This window comes from Athene noctua, chromosome 14, assembly GCF_965140245.1.
Source record: "Athene noctua chromosome 14, bAthNoc1.hap1.1, whole genome shotgun sequence".
Classification (NCBI taxonomy): Eukaryota; Metazoa; Chordata; class Aves; order Strigiformes; family Strigidae; genus Athene; species Athene noctua.
In genome coordinates this window covers 3,384,519-3,404,067 of record NC_134050.1, presented here as the reverse complement: position 1 = coordinate 3,404,067, position 19,549 = coordinate 3,384,519, and the positions used below count along the sequence as shown (strand labels likewise).

Here is a 19,549-nt window from a genome sequence, read left to right as displayed (position 1 = left end):
TTGATAACTTTGTCACGCTTTGAAACCTGATTTGTGGAATTTGCATGACTGACAAATGTATGCTTAGAGATAATATTTTTTGATACATTTTACAAAAATAGAAATAACTTAGACAACAAATGTATCTCAAGTAGACCTAGGTGTCAGTTCAATGTTCTTTCCTTTGTAAAGGGGGTTATTTATTTCTTTGCTTAAACTCATTATTTCTCCTATATCAAACATAACCCATTCAGTACAAGACTGGATGAGGCAAAGGGCTGCACAACACACGTGAGCCTCTAACAGTCTTCTGAAGAATATAAAACTAGCTCTGAATTATCAAAGATCCAGTCTCTGATCCTGACCAACAGCAAAAGCCTAAGCAAAGAACGTATATTTATATTGATATTTCCCAGTATATTCTCCGAGCTGCTGACAGTCTGAGCTCATCAGCTTCGGTAGGTTGGACCTTTTGTATGTAACAGCACATTAGAGGTAGTTTTTTGTTACTTTGTTTGTTGATTTTTTTTTTTTTTTTTTTTTTTTTTCTTCCAGTGGAGCTCCACAGTCCAGTTCCGTTTTACGGAGTAGATTTTGTATAAAGAGTTCCCGATGAGGAACTGCTCTGTGGTGCAACAGACAATTTTATTGCATGAGTGACCAATGCTTTGAAATGTGATCGTTGGCTGCTGATGTTGCTGAGCCAGGCAAGAGCCCAGGAAAATAGGGCAAATTGTGTCAGAAAGATGGTCTCATGAAATTTTCCAAGCAGCTCTGTTTGAGTACAGTAGAATAGTACTTTTTGCTGGTACAGAATGAGGGAACCCTAACTTGTTTTCTGAGTCCTTTGTCTGCGGCTAGTACATCAGCCTGCCCTGTCTCTAACGAAAATGTTTTCTTTGGATTGTGTTCCATGTGTACTTTAACCTTTTTGATTATTCCTCTTCGGCCCTTCATAAAGGACATTTTGGGGCCCTTCATTAGGAAGGCCCGTGCTCCGTCAGCCACCCGGCATTACTGATACCAGGAAACAAAGAGCATTTCTGGGAGAGGAGGAAGTAAATTAGACTTCCAAATTCCCCACTTCAGAAGCAGTTGGGGTTTTTTTGCCCTTTTCCTGTTGCTAAACCTAACTTTAAAATTGATTGCTTTGTGTGAAGGACAGTAGGAACAAACTATGACTCCACTTCAAGTTTGCGTCTTGCTGATTTTAAATGCTACAAATGGGAATGAGATAAAAAAAAAAAAAAGAGGGCTATGTTTGTATTGACATGGCTCTTGGTGATTGGATGAAAATGGAGGGGTCAAGAGTTCCTCTACCTCTGCATTACCATCTCGCAGAAATGGAGGGGTGAGGGAGGGCTCTGCAATGGTGAGCAGCGCAGGACAGAGCGTATTTTCCAGTAGCATTACCCTCTGTGCGTGTCTGTGCAAAAAAATGTATTTTTGACATAGGTTACTTCTGTTCTCTCCTAGCTGACTTCACCGTGTATTAATAAATCTCCTATGTATCGCATGTGTGTTAAGAAGTGGGTGGAGAAAGTGAGTGTACATATCTGTGAGTGTTGCTTTTGATAGGAAAAACATAGACATATTCATGAGAAATGTTTGCTGAGAATGCAGAGCTGGATTTACTTTCCCGAGAAAACATCTGGGAGTTGAGTTCTAGGCAATAGTTAATTTTCTCAGCATCAAAATCGAATCATCTTTAAAAATTATTGAAAAATTAGATGTTAATTTCTTGGTTGGCTGCAAAACGTATTTAGCCTTCCAACCTGTGACTGGTGTACGGTCTAATTTCATTAGAACAGGTAATCCTGTGTCATGCATCTCTTGAATGTTCTTTGTAACAGTTTTTTTTAGAGCACTTTGGGAGCAAATTCATGATGAGCTTGTTGTAATAGTCCTGCACAGAAAGAAAATAGCTTATAGGTTTGTTCTGGAAATGATGACTTGACAGTAGCCTCCGGCAGTGGAATTTAGCTATCAATAGTGTGTTAATCCAGTTAAGTAGAGAGCCTTTCATAGGGAAATACGAGTCATGTGTTCCAGCTAAATAATTACCTTTAAAGTAATCGTGCAACTTGTAAACATCGCCTCGAAATTTTTGTGATTTTTTTTTTTTTTTTTTTTAAATTTTTTGATATGGTTATGACACAGCAATAACTCCTTACTGAAGTGGTAGCACATGCAGTGGCTTTGGGTGGTATTTATTTCAGGACATTCTTATCTAAAGCTCTGTTGACATGTGCGAGCATTAACATCATCAACTAGTTTTTGCCCATTCCTGTTTACTATTTGAAAAATACCAAATCTTATGACAATTGTAATTATGCGTTCGTTTATACACTGCTTTTTAAATCACAGCGAGCTTGCATTGAGACACAGTGATGCTTGGGAGAAGTTTATGAAGCCAGTGCCCTGTGAAGTAGGTGTCCCCGGGGGTCACTTTTCACCATAGAGTTCCCCTGGACACAGTTCAGCTCCCATCCTCATCCCCTCCCAGGGGGGTACGGGCGGTGGTTTGACAATCAAGCAATGGTTCATATCAACTAGAAGGAAGAAGATAGCTGGTTAAATGCATGATGACTGTTTTCAGTTAACTTCAATCTCTCAGTTCATAGATTTTTAACATTTTTTTTTTTCCCTGCGCTGAACAGTGAAACAAAGAAACTCTACGATTTCACTTGTTTCTCATTTCAGTGGGTATACTGGCACCAGTGGGGGATAAGAAATACACAACACAGTGAGGTATGTGCTTATTCTGTAGAACAAAGACTATTTTCAGTAGCTCTCTTGAAGTTGGTAGAGCTGGTAACAGCGTGCCTTGTTAAGATTGCCGTGCCATTCTTTATTAAAAGATGCTGCTGTAGAGTCCTTAAACCTTCCAGATGTAAGACATTTGAGCACAGTCTTTTTGTTTCAGATTTTTTGAAGCTGACTGGGGTGTTTTGTTTTGTTTTGTTTTTCCTTGATGAAACTGATCAACCGAAGTTGAACACCCCCTCCCCTCTGATCTTGACAGATAAAATCTGATGCTCTTTAAGTTGGTTGGTTAGTGTTCCTGGTAGCTCACCATGCTGCTTTGACATTGGAAAGATAATGGAAGCAAAGTAAGTGGCAACCAGTCATCTGCACAGTTCATATGGACTGCACGTGAACTTAAACTGAAATCAGGGGGATGCGATTGATAGCGAGTCTATTTTTGTCGTGTTTAAAATAATAAAAATGATTTAGAAACAGGCCTGGCATCTTTGAGAATCCTCCACACCCATAAAACTTGTAAACCTGTTTACATCAGGTTTAAGCGCAGCAGGTCCATAAATAGGTTCCACTGTTACGGTTATAACTTGCAAAAATGTACATAATCACTTCTTATTCTATGAAATGTTAACTATCTTTGGGAGAAAACCAAGTGATTGTAATGCACTTTATTGCCACACGATGCTTAATAAGCCTTAAAGTCAGCACTGTAATATTACGTTGACCATCCTTGGAGAGCATAAAACGATAGCAGAATGTAGTAATCTCTGGTTTGGAGCAGGACCATCTTGCCTTTTATTTTAGAAGACAGTTGCTGAGTTCTCTAAGTATGGGTACAGACCTCTTTCCTTGGGACTTCACCGAAGCAGCTTTTTGTCTTTAGGTACTCACAGTACCATACCAAGACTTGATAAGTCATTGACATAGTTTTTGTAGACTATAGTGATTTTTATCTTCAGATTAAAATTCCTTTTGAAAAAATCAGTTTAGGGGATTTTTTGGATGTCTGCTGGGTTTTATGTCTTTCCCAGTTGGTCATTTTCAGTTATTTATGTTTTTAAAAAATCTGTAATCTTGAATCATAGCACAAGGTTATTTGCCTAAGGGCATTTACAGCATCAGAGCCAGAAAATAATAAAAGGTTTGTCACTGTCATCTAGTCTAGTTCTGAAATGACTGATGAAAATATTCTTATTTATCATTATGTTCTAATGGACTCTCTTCCTCATAAGGTTATGCTGCTAGCCTCCAAGTCTCTTCTATTTTGATGAGGATCTGATGCTGTTGTTGTTTCCAACTATTTATTCTCAAGAGGTTACTTCTGCATAAGGCTTCAAGAATTCCAGCATCTCGTCAATTGTTTGAAAATGGGTAATTTTGCTGCTCATGTCCCAGCAGCATCGTTAATGTATATGTTGTTTATAGAATCTTTTCAAGGCTCGTTGACAGCAGTTCTTCCTGGGTAATTCTAAACAAATTTATAGGTCTGTCTTGGCAGTGGGATTACTGCCAAGGATTTCCTTAAGTATATTGCTCTGCTTGTGGTAGTTTATGCTACCCTAATCATGGATAATATAATTTCTTATTCGTCAATAGTCAACATAAAGTTGACTCTTTACTGCTGTCAATCTTAAAATCAAGATGTCACAAGGAAAACACTCAAACTGACTCATGTTATAGAAAAATCCCTCTGAGTTTATGATAACAATCCTTTCTGATTTCACCTATAATCTTTGGCTGATCTCAGTGGCTGAAAAGAACTACAAAGGAACTTTAGAACACAAAGATTTCCCCCTAGAAGTGTGTGTGTTTAGAGACTGTTCAGGTTGCAGGTAGGAAACTTGGGACACTGCTGAAGCAGAGCGATAGTGGTTGCTTTTGGGAGGTGGGTTTTTTCTTAAGAGTTATTACCCCCCCTCTAATTTTAACATATGCAGGTAACACATTTTTAGATTGACTTCTTCCTAAAGTGAAAAACACGATATAAAAATCCCAGAAAACTTAATGAACTTGACTCAAAAAGAAATATTGACTCTGCTAGTGAAAGCACAGCAAGGCCAGCATTGGGAGCCTTACTGAAAAGTGATGACATGAGGCAGGGCTGGCCTTTGAAAGTTTGTCCTGTCAATTTGTGGTATGACAACATAATCTAAAAATAGTTCCTGGGACTAAGAAAAGGTAATGCTTTGATTTGAGTTTTTTTTTTTTCTTGGAAAATTCCTATATGCTGTAAACAAAACAAGTGTGAATTCTCCACATCTCCAAGGAAATCACAAATACCTTTTTTAGAGGAGATTCGTTAAGTGAACTTTAGCTTTCATCTTTTCAAAGAGCAGGAGTACCCAGTAAATACTCCTACTGTGTAGAATTTCATAATACATTAGCCTTCAGGGAAGTGTTGAGGGTTTGGCCAAACGTTGTATCACATGCAAAACAGTCAGACTTCCCAGTGGTTTTACTTTTGCAGCTTTTGTTAGTCATAGGCATTTTGAATACATTTTTAGTTGGCATGTTTTGGTTTTGTATTTTGGTGCCAATCATTTGAAAGTTGAAACTAGAATTTCTCCCTGACGTAGTATGGTACTTAGCTGGATTACGGATTTTATGTGGTATATATGTCGATTCTCAGTTTAGGACATGTTTGAGAGTGCTTCATAATCTTTATTGGTATTACATCAATTCTTTTTTAATTAGTTCAAGTGAAAGGACAGTTGTGTTCTTGAAATAACTACTGCTTCTATTTTTTAAAGTTCAGGAAATGTTTACTGCTCCTCACACTTTGCCAGCAGCGTCTTGCAGAGTCTTGTGAAATTTGGTGTAATAATTTCTTTATATATTGAGAAGAGCGGGCAGTGAAGACAGCTTTTCCTTCCTTTTTCTCTTGGAGACAAAAATTATTATACAACACCAGCTCAAAGCACTGTACAGTCGGTGTGCTACAGCCTTGTCTGAGCAGAAGCACTTCTGTTAATGAGGGGAAAGTTCCCTCTCCGTTTGATCCTTGCTGCTTCTGTTAATATTGTCAACAAGTGTGCCTCTTCCTAACGTGAGTGTCTGTCTATGTTGGGAACAGAATAGAGTTTTTAGCCATAAGTAATGAGCTGCTCACCATTATTAGTGTCTGGGACTGGACTCAAAGGGTTTACTTGGATGAAAGGCTGACATTGTTATCCAATTATTATCTAGATCCCATCATTATCTTTTTTTCTTTAAACTGCACTACCTGTTTTTTAACTCTTATTTGCTCTGACAGAAAAATTATTCCACTTGATTAAAAATAATTCCCTCTGTAATCCAATTACCCCGATTTTCTCCTTTTTAGTGTGGTGGTAGAGGGTCTGGTTTTTAGTATTAGATATCGGGCAAGAACTGCTTTAAAAATGACATCAAGATTTATGTAGTGAGAAGAATAAATGGAAGAAATACCCTGCCCTGTGTTTTAATGTTTGGGTAGAGTGTGTTACATTTTTGTACATAACGTTACTTGAAAAATCTTTGCAAAGCAGAGCTTGGAAGAATTGCTGGGGTTTTTTGCTGTAGTCGCATTCCTGTTGCAGCATGTTGTCAGGGTCTGATATGGCATCAATCTGGATGTAATAGATACATAGTTAAGCAGTTTATTTTGGGATCTGAAACTCTTCTAAGAATAGACAAGCTCCCCTTTCAACAGGAAAGGACAAATAAATTAAAATAGGATACCAGGGAAGGAAAAACAGGAGAAAAGCAGGGAGGAAAAAGTGTTTAAGGAGAGCAAAACGGCAAAAACCAGCAGACTGGTGCTGGTGGGGTTCAGGGTTGGGGTGAAACACATGAAGGAATCATTATATATGGATTCTTTCAGCAGACTGCAGTGCAGTGGCAAGCAGGTGATGTGACATACTGGAAGGCCGAAGTCTTAGAGTTTAGCCTACCAAAATAGACTCGTGTAATTTTCCTTGCTAGTAGTCCATAGGTTTAATTCAGTGGGGAGGAGAAAAATAACCTTTGACATTTTCTAACGTTATTTCTTAGTTTTTGTCAGAATATTGACAGATGATTTTCCACAGTGCCCCAAGGCTTAAGCTCCTCAGTATTTCCTCATGATTATGTTAGTGGGAACACTAAACCATGGGTAAGGATGGACTTGTTCTGGTGGTGTCATATTTACACCAGTGGTCTAATCATAGAAATTTGTATGGGGAAAAACTCACCAGGTCAGCCAGTCAGCTCACTTGCCAGTGCATCATAAATTACTACAGCAGCACACAAATTAAAATTAAGGTTATTGAATGTTGGTGCGTACGGTATGCTGGGTGTATTTCTCTGCATTGTTTTATGGAAGCAACAGATCCCAGTAAAACATTGTGCCAGACATGTATCTGTTGGATATGAATCAGTACATTTAGAACCTAGAAGTGTTTAAAAATATTCACCAAAAAGTCTCAATTAGTGTCATCTTGAGAAAGCAGATTTAATTTCAGGTATGTTAACCCACCTGTCCCAGTTGCTGCTCTGTAGCTGTTCTGTCATAACTTGTAATGTTTCTATTCTTTTTTTTAACAGCTGACATAGCTATTAAGTGACTAGATAATACTTTATATAGGGGAATATCCAAAGTGAAATGGATTCTGGTGTTCAACTTACATAGGAGATTATTGTCCTGTTCACTGTGTGGTGCTGTGGTTTCAGTACTTGACTTTTTGCTAGACAGCACTTTCTTTTAATTCTCTGTGCTTTGAAGAGTTGAATTTTAAGTGATCAGATGTTGCTGTTAATCCAATATAATTATTTTAAAATGTTAATTTCTCCTACAAGTCTTTTTCTTGTATTTTAAAATAAACCAACTTTAACAAGCCTACTCTGTTTATCCTGATGTCATGATGTCAGTGTTTGATTCTTGATTTGACAATGTTTATAATCCAGTATCACTACATAAATTTTCCGTAAGGAAAACACTTAAATTTTTCTACAAATACAAATCCTTTATTTTTTTTTTTTTCATCTGATAAATTTTTTCTTTGAGGGCAGGATTGTGGCAAGGGCAACAACCTTCCGCCTACAAGTCAGGATAACAGACTGTGAAAGCCTTATTCCAATACTATGTAGAATGTTACTAGGAAGGTAAATAAGATAAACATATTAATTTGTATGAATACAGAATGATCTGGAGGTCTGAGAGAGATGAATGACGTGCCATCGCTCTGCCTGTTCGGGAATATTTGTGTTCATTTTTGGTGAGCCTTCTGTGATTCAAGCAATGTAACTTTAAGTCAAAATTTATCAGTCTGAGTTGCAAAAATTTCATCCGAGTATGACTTTGCATCAGCAGTAAAAACCAAAATCTTTTCACAACGGATGAGGATGTGTGCAGGTTTCCTTACTTTCTCGGGTATCTCTATGGTGTGTCTATCTCCACTGCAGTATGCCTACCCAAACAACTGTTCTGCAACAGGTGTGTGCTAGAAAATGATTTCCAACAGTTTCATGGTTTCTCAAAGCTCTTGGGGCTGAGCTGCAGACGTGCAGCAGGCAGGCGTGTTGTTGTTCTGTGTTGGAGGGCAAACTCTTTTGCAAGTGTTGCTGCAGATGAAAGGAATTTTCCTTTGTGTCTTCAGGGTACATTTTCCTTTGGTCTTGTTTGTTGGGTTTTTTCTAGCTAGTTAATATAAAGTAACATATTATGATTTACATGATTCTTGACATAACACCCATATCCTTGTGTTCTTCGGTATTTTACCTGAACTATGTCAAAGCAAGAATCTATTTAAATGTAAATAAGAGAGACCCTCATGCTAATCAGTCACATCAGAAACTGATATTTCTTTCCATTGCCTTGTGTCTGGTGGGAGTCCCTTGGTAGGGTTTTTATGGCAGGATCAGTCTGCTTGCTTCTTTAGGACAACCATGACTTTGTACCCTCAGTCCAGATGCAGGAGGGTCATCATCAGGGGTGAAAGCAGAAGAAACCTTCACGCAAAACTGGCTCACGAAGTCTTGCTGTTCTTGGTGAGGATGCTATAAGCCAGTACAGCTGTGCTTATTACTCTTCTGTAGAAACTCCCTACCTCTTGTTTGGCTGTTGTGTGTGGGCGCTGCAAGTCCATGCAGACCCTTATAGAGTTAGAAGTTGATATTCCCACAAAACCCACAAAATCAACAGTAACAAAGCAAAGGGTGGGGGGAATTAAGATCTGGCATCTCTGTTTTTTTGAGGCCTTGAAATCTCCCACGCTGTTGCTGTTCTCATTTTTCTCTTATGCTTGTTCAGAGCGGGAAATTGTTGCTCGTGTTTGATCCTCTCCTTGGGTGGAGACCAGTTTGTGGTTGCCACCTGCCCCACTGCGTGGTCTTCCACAGTTACCTGTGCTTGCTCTAACTTCTGTCTCTGTTCCAAACAAGATAATTTCAAGCTAGGTTTTCTTGAAAAATTATTTGTACAATTCGCCAGCTCAGCTTGGATTTTTGTGTTGGCACAAGTTTTTGAATGTTTCCATTTTCTGGGTGTTGCTTCTTTTCCCTTCCTATCCCTCCTCTTGTCCTGCCCCAATAAAAAGAAAGAGAAGAGAGGGGGAAAAAAAAAGCCCCTGAAGGTGGTTGTAGCATATAGGGAGGCATGTCAGGAGCAACACACTATACCATAGAGACAGTCTTGTTAAATGAGATGCATAGGCTGTTGTTGCACCCCGGGAAGTTAGTGTGACTGCTTGCAAAACTGCACAAGAAAGGGTGTCTAGGTCTTTCTAGTACAAACCAAGAAATCAGATATCTGTGTGTGTGTATATTGTGAATTGTACATTCCTGTCACACACCTGTAACATCCTATAACCCCTGTACTCTGGGGGGGGGGGGGGGGGGGGAGCTGTGAGGCTGCACACACAACTTCCTATGAAGGCAGGAGATGAGGAAACTCATCTGTTTGAGAAGGGAGTTAGTTGTCACGGGTGACTTCAGTGTCCCATCCGAACCGTGCACCTCATTCAGCACCTTGATATTGTGGGTCCAAGCAGAGCACAGCATTTAGGCAGAGCACGCTCCCCGCTGCAGGTGAGGACAGAGGCAGTGTCTGTGCAGCCATCTCTTGCAGCCTTTGACTGTATCAAGGATAAAGTGCTGGAAGGTGGTTTCACAGTTCAGAGTAAACCATACAAGTGCAAATACACAAAGGATATTGTGAAAATTCACTTATTGGTAAGTAACCTCATTTAGTGCTTTGAATCTTGACACTTTGCTATCCCAAATGTAAATAAAATATATTGAATTGCAGGCTATTTACCAATAAAGCATCTGAAGAGTATCTCTGTACACAATTTTCTTCATTATATTGCTATATCGGAATCCACTTGGCTTAATTTTCACGTAATTCAAAAACCGCTTAGCATATCAAGTACATAAATAAATCACTTGGTAAGCTGCAGTCTTTCCGAGGAAAACAAAATCATGAAGAGCAGAAGCATAAACATCTTCTGGTTTTATTAAAATCAACATCTCATTTCACTAAAGATAGTGAATAAGTGGAAAAGAATCTATTGAAGTCTTTTATTCTCAGTTGGAAAAAAATCAAAATAATTAATAATCACTACTTCTGGTAAGTAGTAAGAGAAGGTGTATTAGGTTAAAATTTATGACAGCTCTTCCAAAATGAAATTCTTCAGTATCAGGAAAGAGCACTAGGATAGCTCACTTGTATTATTTGATGACATTACTGAGGATTCATTTGTTATTTGTCTGGTTTAATTTCTTGTCTTTTTTCCTCCCCCTTCAGTTGTGAGCCCTATGTTACAATTAACTTTTTATTTTTTCCCCCAGCAGTGATTGCTGCTTTTTGTAAGTAGTTACATATTTGGGCTACTCTCTGTGTAAGGTTTTGAAATCCTATCTCCTTCTCAAGGTCAGATTAGAGTTCGAAGTTAAACCGGCAGCTGCATGTCGTTCTTGTCCGTCATATATATCAGTGGAAGGCTGTGATGTTAAGTAGGTCTCTTCTAGCCATTGAACGTTGCATAGTTCTATGAAAAAGTTTTATTATGCTAAATTGAAGTTCTTTCTACCAGGAAATGAGAATTCCTTCTCCGCAGTGCTGTGGACACCACAGCAATACCGTGGCCTTAGAAGTTTATAGGAGATATGGTGACTCATTTCCTCCTGTCTTCACTATCACCTGCCATGTGAGGGTCTGACAGTGCACCGAACTCCTTCAAAGGAAGAATGAAATTATGAATGAGAGGATAACGTCTCATATCTTCTTGAACATATTTGTTCTCCCCGTGTTTTGTGATATATGGTGACATTGCCCTAAATAGCAAAGCGATATTTTTGATTCTTTCCGGCCACCTCAAAGACACAGATGCCTCTATTCAGCTTAACTAATGTTTCCAGAATCTGTTTCTGAGCGCTTAATTTTTGCTTTCAGTTTAAATCCTCTTGCCTTCTTAGAGTTTAAAACAAACCCCAAAAATCAGAATTTTCTAGTTATGCACTTCCTAATGCCTAATCATAGCAGGGTTAAAAGAACACTAAAAACCTGTACAAGAAAAGCCAGGATTGTGAATGTAGAGCTATAATGTACTTTAGCGTTCTAGATTTACAGCAACAATCCTTTCAAAGGACAGGGAGGAAAGCTCGTTATCTGGCATAGTGGACCATACTTGTGTTTCAAAGACCAAATATATGTTAACACATGACACTACCAGTCTGTATTCTGACATCTCAGTGGGTTTAAAAACAAGAGACAATTCAACTATGAAAGTGTTCTTAAAAAAAAAAATCACTCAAGCGAACATCTTATCTGTAACGTGTCTTTATTTTAAAGACTTCGTTAAATTCTATTGACATAATTCTTCCTCTAATGAAATGGCATTACAAATAAAAATTATTCTGATCGTGAAGAAGACTGTAGAGACTTTGTAGTTTGGATCAAGGGATTTGCTTGCGTAGCTCTTATCTTTGTGCAACAATTGTGGTTTTATTATGTAGAAAGTGAGAGATACATATGTTACCAGATCCATGGTCAATGTGTTCTGCTGTTTTTGTTGCCAGAGAAGATTTACCAGAGCAGAAGGTTGCACTTTAGTATCTTCTGATGCAAGTTTCTTCCAGCTCTACACAGCTGATGACTGTTTTTATTGTACATTGATATGAACCTTACTGTTTAAACTGGAGCTCTTGTGGATATTTTTTCAGTTGATCCAGTCTTAAATGCTCTTAAATTTTTATTTTATTTTTTTTTTTTAACCTCAACAGTGGCCCATGATTCAAAGGCTATTTGTATTCTGGCTTTAAAGAAAAATATTTGACTCAGCCTTTAATCTCCAAGGGGGTGGGGGATTCCTTGGTCTTCTGTAGTGAGGCAGGGCATTAGAAACACCTGGCTGTTTCTCCTCCATTATTTTATATATAATTTGAGTAATGTTACTGATCATTCATTCTTTCCTGAAACTTTATAGTTTTAACCAGGGTTTCTTCTTGTACCTAAGTCTCTTCAAGTCTTTTAATTTATATTGTCCTTCTCTGCGTCTTTTCTATTTGCTGTATCCTTTTTCAGATGGGGGTGACCAAAACTGAACCCAGAATTCAAAAGTGAACACACACTATTCAAGGTGAGGGAATATCACTAGTTTTATATAAGGCATAGTAATTTTTGATATGTCTTTGTCCTTTAAAAATAAATACTGATACTCTGATTATTTTTGCTCACAGTTGTAATATATTTTTCTTGAGTAATCTGTAAAGCTGTCTAGATTTTTTTTTTGTTGGAAAGTTGGTTAATTTGTAACCTATTAATTCTTGTCAGTAATTATTTAATTAAAGAATAATGTACATTAATTTTCACTACGATTTACTATTACACAGTGTATGCTCTACTGCCTGTCATTGTGTTGATCTAATTGTACGTTTGAAATTCCTTCTGAAGTCCATCACAAACGCACTAGAGAACCACGTGTTCTTTATATCCTTCACCATCCACAGATTTTGTCATTACGTGGTTCATTTCCATAGCATCTTTCACATTATTGAGGTGTACTTGCCTGTGGGGTTTTTTGAGTATTGCCACCTTGAGTTAGATTCCTCTAGCCTAGAGTCTTTCCTACGTTCTTGTAGATCTCTTAGAAAGGTTTGCACTCCTCCACAATCATGAGGTTGATAGTTGAAGGAAGTGAATTGTACACGAGAATATTCATCAGAATGCCCATTACTGTCTCTCATTAACTTCTTCACTGCATCTGATCTTTCTCTTAGACCTCCTTTCTTTAGAAGAACAACTACACGTCTCACAACCCATATCTAGTTATTTCTTTTGTAAAGTATATGCTTGTGTTATGCTAGTAATGGGGGTGGTGGTGTTATTGTCAGGTTCGTAATCCCTTTTGACTACAACTCTTACAAATTGGATTTGTTTCCAGAAGTTCTTTTGATCCATAGGATGGCTTTCGACAAGTCATTAATAAAAAAAGATAAACATCCTACCCTTTTGATGACTTATTTGCATGAGCATTTGTTATAATGATGACAGTGTGCTGTATCCTGAGCAGATGAAGTGTTAGGCATTGACGCAATGAATAGTGGTAATTAGGGATAGTAATGTTTGGCTTATATGAGAATGATATAAATTTTGTGTTGCGTGCTCCTATTAGAAATGGTGTCTGCATTTCCCGTCAACTATATGAGTATACGGAAGCCAAAAGTTATGGAGAGACTGTGTTTTAAATTACAAAGTCAAAATGGCTTGATAAGGCTTATGTGCCTGTTTGGAAGGAATTTTACATTGCCAAGAACATTCCAGCATTGTCAGTGTCCAGCCTGGGGAGAGGAAGTAGCTCCGTGTTCCTCATAGGGTACCGTTACCTTCCGCTTCTGGCATGGAAGTTGGTATAGGTGGTGGCTAAAGGTTTTGGTCTTGGGGAGAAGTCACATGGATATGTTGAAAGGAGTGGGAGACTTGAGGGGAGGAAGGCTATTTATATACTTTGCTCTCATCTGGAGAGTAGCAACCTGGCGGTCAATAAATATAATAATGGCATGCGGTCGACAGTAGATACATTGACCCTTTCATGCTGCCAGAAGATAAATAGAAATAGAAATTGCTCAATCCTTAATCTCATTTCCTCGATATGTGAGGGGGTACATATAATTGTTATAGGCCCTTCAGTGGGAACATATTTGAGAAATTACTCATTTATTGAACAGAATTTTTTGTAGATGTTAGCAGTTCCAGCAAGCTGCTCTTTCTGTTGTTTTACGCTGTTTTTCAGTTGTTACTGTGTACATTAACTGTTGGATTTTAGCTTTTTTCATGTAACTTTTTGTTCTAAATTGGATTTCTGACTGAAGACTTCCAGGTAGTGATCATCTGAAATGGCTTGACTTACAGTTTTTGTCATGACTAATTTTTTTAGTAGGGCTAATTCTTGGTCTTTATTCTTTGTTACACCAGTGTAAAGGTCGGAAGAATTTTTCGGTTACTATGCTAAGGTTTTTTGTAAAGTTTTTGGTTTTTTGTTGTGTGGTTTTTTTTGGTTTTTTTTTAACCCTCCAGAGAGGAATTATTTTACTTCTTGAGTAAAACTTTTTCTACAACTTTACTTTACAACTTTGTTGCATAATTCTAAGCTGGCCAACATGCTGAAGCTAAATTATTTTATGATATGTTCTGGTCTTTAAGCAAGTTAACAGAACAAATCGTGTTGTTTCTTTCCTCAGAAGCTTACAGAAAACTATAGAATACTGTGCATGTTCATGGTCTGTGCTGTAATAAATAGAAATGAGGCTATTCAAACAAACAACTGAACTGAAGCAAATATTCATTTGTGTCTTTCATCTTTTTAGATATTTCCAATTGAAAAGTCTGCTTCAGGAGAGTTGAGTTGAGCAGTGTTGTGCCAAGCAAGAAAGGAGGATTTCAGATGTGTTAGCCTAGGAGTTACTGCTTAATGAAGTTAATTTTTCCAGCGTAGTAATATTGCATTTCAAATTCTAAATGAAGGTCTCTGCTAATGTTTTTAATTATCACAGAATCGTCGAGGTTGGAAAAGACCTTGAAGATCATCTAGTCCCACCGTTAACCTTACACCGACCATTCTCAACTCCACCACATCCCTGGGCAGCCCATTCCAATGCTTCAACTCACGCTGTAAAGAAATGCCTCCTAATATCCGGTGTGACCCTGTGCTGGCACAGCTTGAGGCCATCCCCTCTTGTCCTGTCGCTAGTTCCTTGGTTACAGAGACTCATCCCCCTCTCTGCACCCTCCTGGCAGGGAGTTGCAGAGGGCCAGGAGGTCTCCCCTCAGCCTCCTCTTCTCCAGACTGAACCCCCCCAGTTCCCCCAGCCGCTCCCCAGCAGACCTGTGCTCCAGACCCTGCCCCAGCTCCGTTGCCCTTCTCTGGCCACGCTCGAGTCATTCAATGGCCTTTTTGGGGTGAGGGGCCCAACACTGAACCCACTCAGCGAGGGGCGGCCTCACCAGTGCCGAGCCCAGGGCTCAGATCCCTTCCCTGCTGGCCACGCCAGTGCTAATGCGAGCCAGGATGTTTAAGTAACATTGATAAAAAGGAAGTAGATGCTTTATCTGTAAAATCTTGCTTTTGATTTCATTTAAATATATATTTAAGTAAGATTTGGCATCCTTAAGACGTTTAGAAAATTCCGGTGGTGTTGTTGATGTCTTGGGGTGGGAAAACAGATGCTGTCTGCTAAGTTGGGGACTACAGTAGCTTCTGGTGTACTGAGCATCCTGTCATCTGCAGTAAATACTAAGCAGTAGTGTGTGTGGTGTTGTTTTGAGAGAGAAAAGTACTAAATTGCAGTCGTCTTTGAATAATCTGGTGTTAAAGTGACTGTGTTGGGACATCTGGAGTTCCTACCACTTAATTTAGTATCTATGGTGGTAGTTAGGAAAGGCAATACCTTCTTTTTAAGCTGTATGTAAAACTCTTTCTTACATGAAAAAAGAGCTGTGGATCATCTTAAAAAAAAAATTAAAATTGAAGAATTGCTCCCTCCTCTCTAACCCTTTCCTCCCTGATTGTCCAAATAGATTTTAACTGGAAGTTTAAAAGGAGAGGGGAAAGGGGCTTTTGAGCATATCATTAACAAACTTTTTTTCCTTTGTCAAAAATACTTGAGCTGCTTAAAACCAATCTAAATGTAATCTAACCTAGTACGAGTTCTCTTGTAACTTTTCTGTGGGAGAGTTGCTCCATTTTCTGGACCAGCAATGAGGCCATGGTAGAGCAGTTAAACCTGAAAAAAAGCGAATTTGTCATTTTTGTGGAGTAGCAGCTCTTCATTGTCCTCACTTGAAGCTAACCTGAAAATTATTTTTCCCTGTACTGTAATGAGGTGCGGGTAGCCCTGTTTGGAAGCACATTTATTTTTTCTTCCTTTCTGGATAGTAGGTCAGGTGTTGGGAAGTGAGGAGCACTAGTCTTGCCTCTCCTTAAATACATCCCTTTTCTTTAGATTTATTAGCACTTTTATTTTTTATTTACCTACAGAACTGGTTGATACCCCTGAAAAATGAACAGATTACTATATAGAAACTATATACAGTAGATTTTTTTTTTTAAATTGTCATCATATCTACCCTTATCCTTCTTTTATTTGCAATCCTATCCCTCAAAAGAGACAAGCAATAGCCTGACCGACGGTGGCTATTTTTATACAGTGCACATATTAACCATTGAGTAAATGTAAGAGGTTTTAAAGAGCTTATTTTAGCAGAAGCATTTGTTAAAGCCCCTATATCCATAGGCTGCGTGTATATTCATTAACTATTCAGGGCTGTAACATAATACAACAAAAGGAAGTGTATTTTAACAGATATCTGTAACAACCGTATGCAGGCTGGCACCCAGCCAGCAGCCGAAGGCAGACGTTTCTTACAGCTATTTCTAGTCTTGTGGCATCTAGATATATTAAATTTATTTCTCGGATAACGAAACTAGCTAATACTTACTGCAGTGTCATGATCCCGCATTACAAAAATACATTATGTTTGATCCCTAGAAGTTTATTGTAATCAAATCTTTGGAGGCAGTAGAAAACTGAGCCTCTCCTGTTTCACTGCCAGCGTGACAAGATTTATCCTTCGTATAATCGCGTCTGAAACGGTTTGTGACAGGGATGAGAAGGGCTGAAGCGCTGGCATGAATGGAAAGTGCATAAATATTGAACAGCATATCCTGTCCTGTCGACTTTCTTATCTGTGGAAAGTCTTGGATTTTCCCCACAGCAGAAGCCCAGGTGGTTTCAGTGGTCAGGGATGAGGCAGAGCTTTGGGAGTCCTTCCCCAGCAGTGAGTGTGCATCCTTGGAGTTTGGAGTATGTCTGCATACAGCCTCTGCCAACTACCCCTTGTGAAAAGGGATGGAGATGCTTCAGCGTTTGGTCTACCGTAATACAGCAAAATAGCTTCTCTATCTCAATGTAGCATGAAAACAGGGATTTGTTCCAATCCAGTACATTTTGGTGAATTAAAGAATATTTTGAGAAAGGTGAATGTGAGAGGAGAAGATAAATGAGATACGTAGGAATTTATTATGGCCAAAGATTCTGGTTTGTGTGTGGAATGTCAATACGATACAGCAACATGTGTTGAAGTGTAAGATTTATCTTAAGCTTTTACACAGGTGAGAAATCATGATTTTCCCCACCAGAGTGTTGCCCGGTCAGTTGAATGCTCAGCTGCAATGAGAATGACTCGGTTAATTTTAACCACCTTCCTACCATTCTGTGACATGTTAAGCTAACAACAGATTGTCTGTTCTAAAAGTAAATCATGTTATAGTGTGATGCTTTAAATAATACTTTATCCCTCCAGGTGTCTTTCTGTATTAGTATGCAGATCTATTTTAATTCTTTTCCCTGTTGTTAATAGCTTGAATGAACTGGGAGGGAAAGTTTAAAAAGAACAGATGCAATTAAAATGGATATCTGTGAAATACTTGAGTTTTGTTCCACGTGAACAGAAACATTAAAAGCCCCTTTATTTCTGTACTCAAGAACCAGAGAAATTAGTATTGACACAGCTGCTAAAGTCAAATACTGTTGCTTAAATAATTCACATTCATTTTAGGTGAGAAATAAGACCTGCTTTCTTTACCAAGCGCAATATTTTCAATTAAGTGATTTAAAAATCGATCACATTGAACTGATTTGAGTGTATTAAGGGATTTGCAGTTACGTAATTCAATTGATATTTTAAATAGCTTTAAGTGAACTGTCCAGTTTGAATCGTGCAAGTGGATTTTCAGATAAAAATTTTTCTTTGTTTGTTTTTTGAGATGAATGACTGTATTGTTTTAGAATGTAGTTGCAGGCATATGGCATCGAGTAGACAAATCATTTGGTGGGACATACTGGAGGAAAAGCAAAAATGTTGAATCAGTGACATTCTGTTTTACAGGCCTATCAGTTATTTTCGTATGTGTAGCAAACTGATACTTGCAGGAAAAAAAGGTCTTAGAGCTGCAAAGTTTTACCACGGATTATCTAGATAAAGAAAAATGCAATTTTCTGATGCTATGATTTGATTGAAATCGTTAGCCTGTGTTTTCAAATAACAGATATAGTTTTGTTTTGATTTTTTTTTTTTTCCATGTTGGATTGTTGAATTATCTTTTTTTCCCCCAAGGAAAAAAATTCAGTAACCATGTTTAATTTGCAGAGCACCAGAGATCATACTGGGATTGCCGTTTTGTGAAGCCATAGACATGTGGTCGTTAGGGTGTGTGATTGCAGAGCTGTTTCTTGGATGGCCACTGTACCCAGGAGCACTGGAATATGACCAGGTAGTAGAATAAATTTCACAAGCATATGCACACTTTCTGCACCTTAAGAACTTCAGATCATGAAATCCAGGATTTCAAATGTTAATAATATCCCCTATTAAGTAGTATTTCTTGCAAGTCTGTTTAGTCCTTTTAATTTAGTCTTATTGATTGTCCTAGAAACATAAATACTGTTTCTAGAGCAAACTGTATATTGTGCTGCTTCTCCGAATTAAATTTTAATTTGTCCTTTATTAAAAAAAAACACGCTTTTTTTATTCCTGTCTTGCAAAACAAATGTTAGTATTGAAGCTGCTTTTTCTGATGGAAACCAAAGTTTGCGGCCACCGTCATTGCATTATTTCTCTTTCACTTGCCATGAACAGAGTTGACTCTGGAATGTCTGTTCAGGTACCAGGATTAGTTGTCATCTGAGTAATTCCTGATGTTCTCTGGAAATCCAGCATAGCTGAAAGATTTGGGAGCCTATACTTTATGAGGCACGAGAATCAACTGTTGCAATAATACGGTATAAATGCAATGGTAAAGCTGTGCCTTTCCTTCGGTGGAGTTTTCAACTACTGACACCACTGGCATTAGTGAGCTGACTTAAAAAAATGTTGTTTCTAATGAAAGATGTAGAACATTCTATTTAAAATGCTTAGAAGATAGAAGTCTTTAATTTTGTAGCATAATGTGAAAATTTGGAAGGAATGTAATGAGTATTCTGACAAATCCCCACCTTGTTTTGAACTTTGAAAGTGAAGCAGTCTCCCCAAAATCCCAGATGTAACAGCACTAGCTTCTTATTAACTTCTACATCTTTGAATCAAAATTCAGTTTAGGGGCAGTTCCTCCAGCATGTTGTTTAGGTTATACAAATCCTGATCTTCATGTAGGTAGGGCTTTTGGCTCCCCTTACTTACAGATCAGATCTACTTTTCTGAAAATTTGTTAAAACCACTGTCAGGGGCTATATTGATTTTGTGTTGATTTTGGTAACGCTTCATGTTTCAGTTTATTTACACAAAATTCAGTGTTTTATGGGTAGGAAGTGAGCT

General features: G+C 38.2%; 1 protein-coding gene across 1 annotated transcript in view; it reads left to right on the top strand.

The window, feature by feature from the left end:
- The window catches only part of HIPK3 (homeodomain interacting protein kinase 3), a 74,867-nt gene that overhangs the window by 33,698 nt on the left and 21,620 nt on the right, over window positions 1-19,549 (top strand). Inside the window, exon 3 of the mRNA XM_074917800.1 lies at window positions 18,386-18,509. Within this exon, the coding sequence (XP_074773901.1) occupies window positions 18,386-18,509 (124 nt within the window). The remainder of the gene's footprint in view (window positions 1-18,385; window positions 18,510-19,549) is intronic.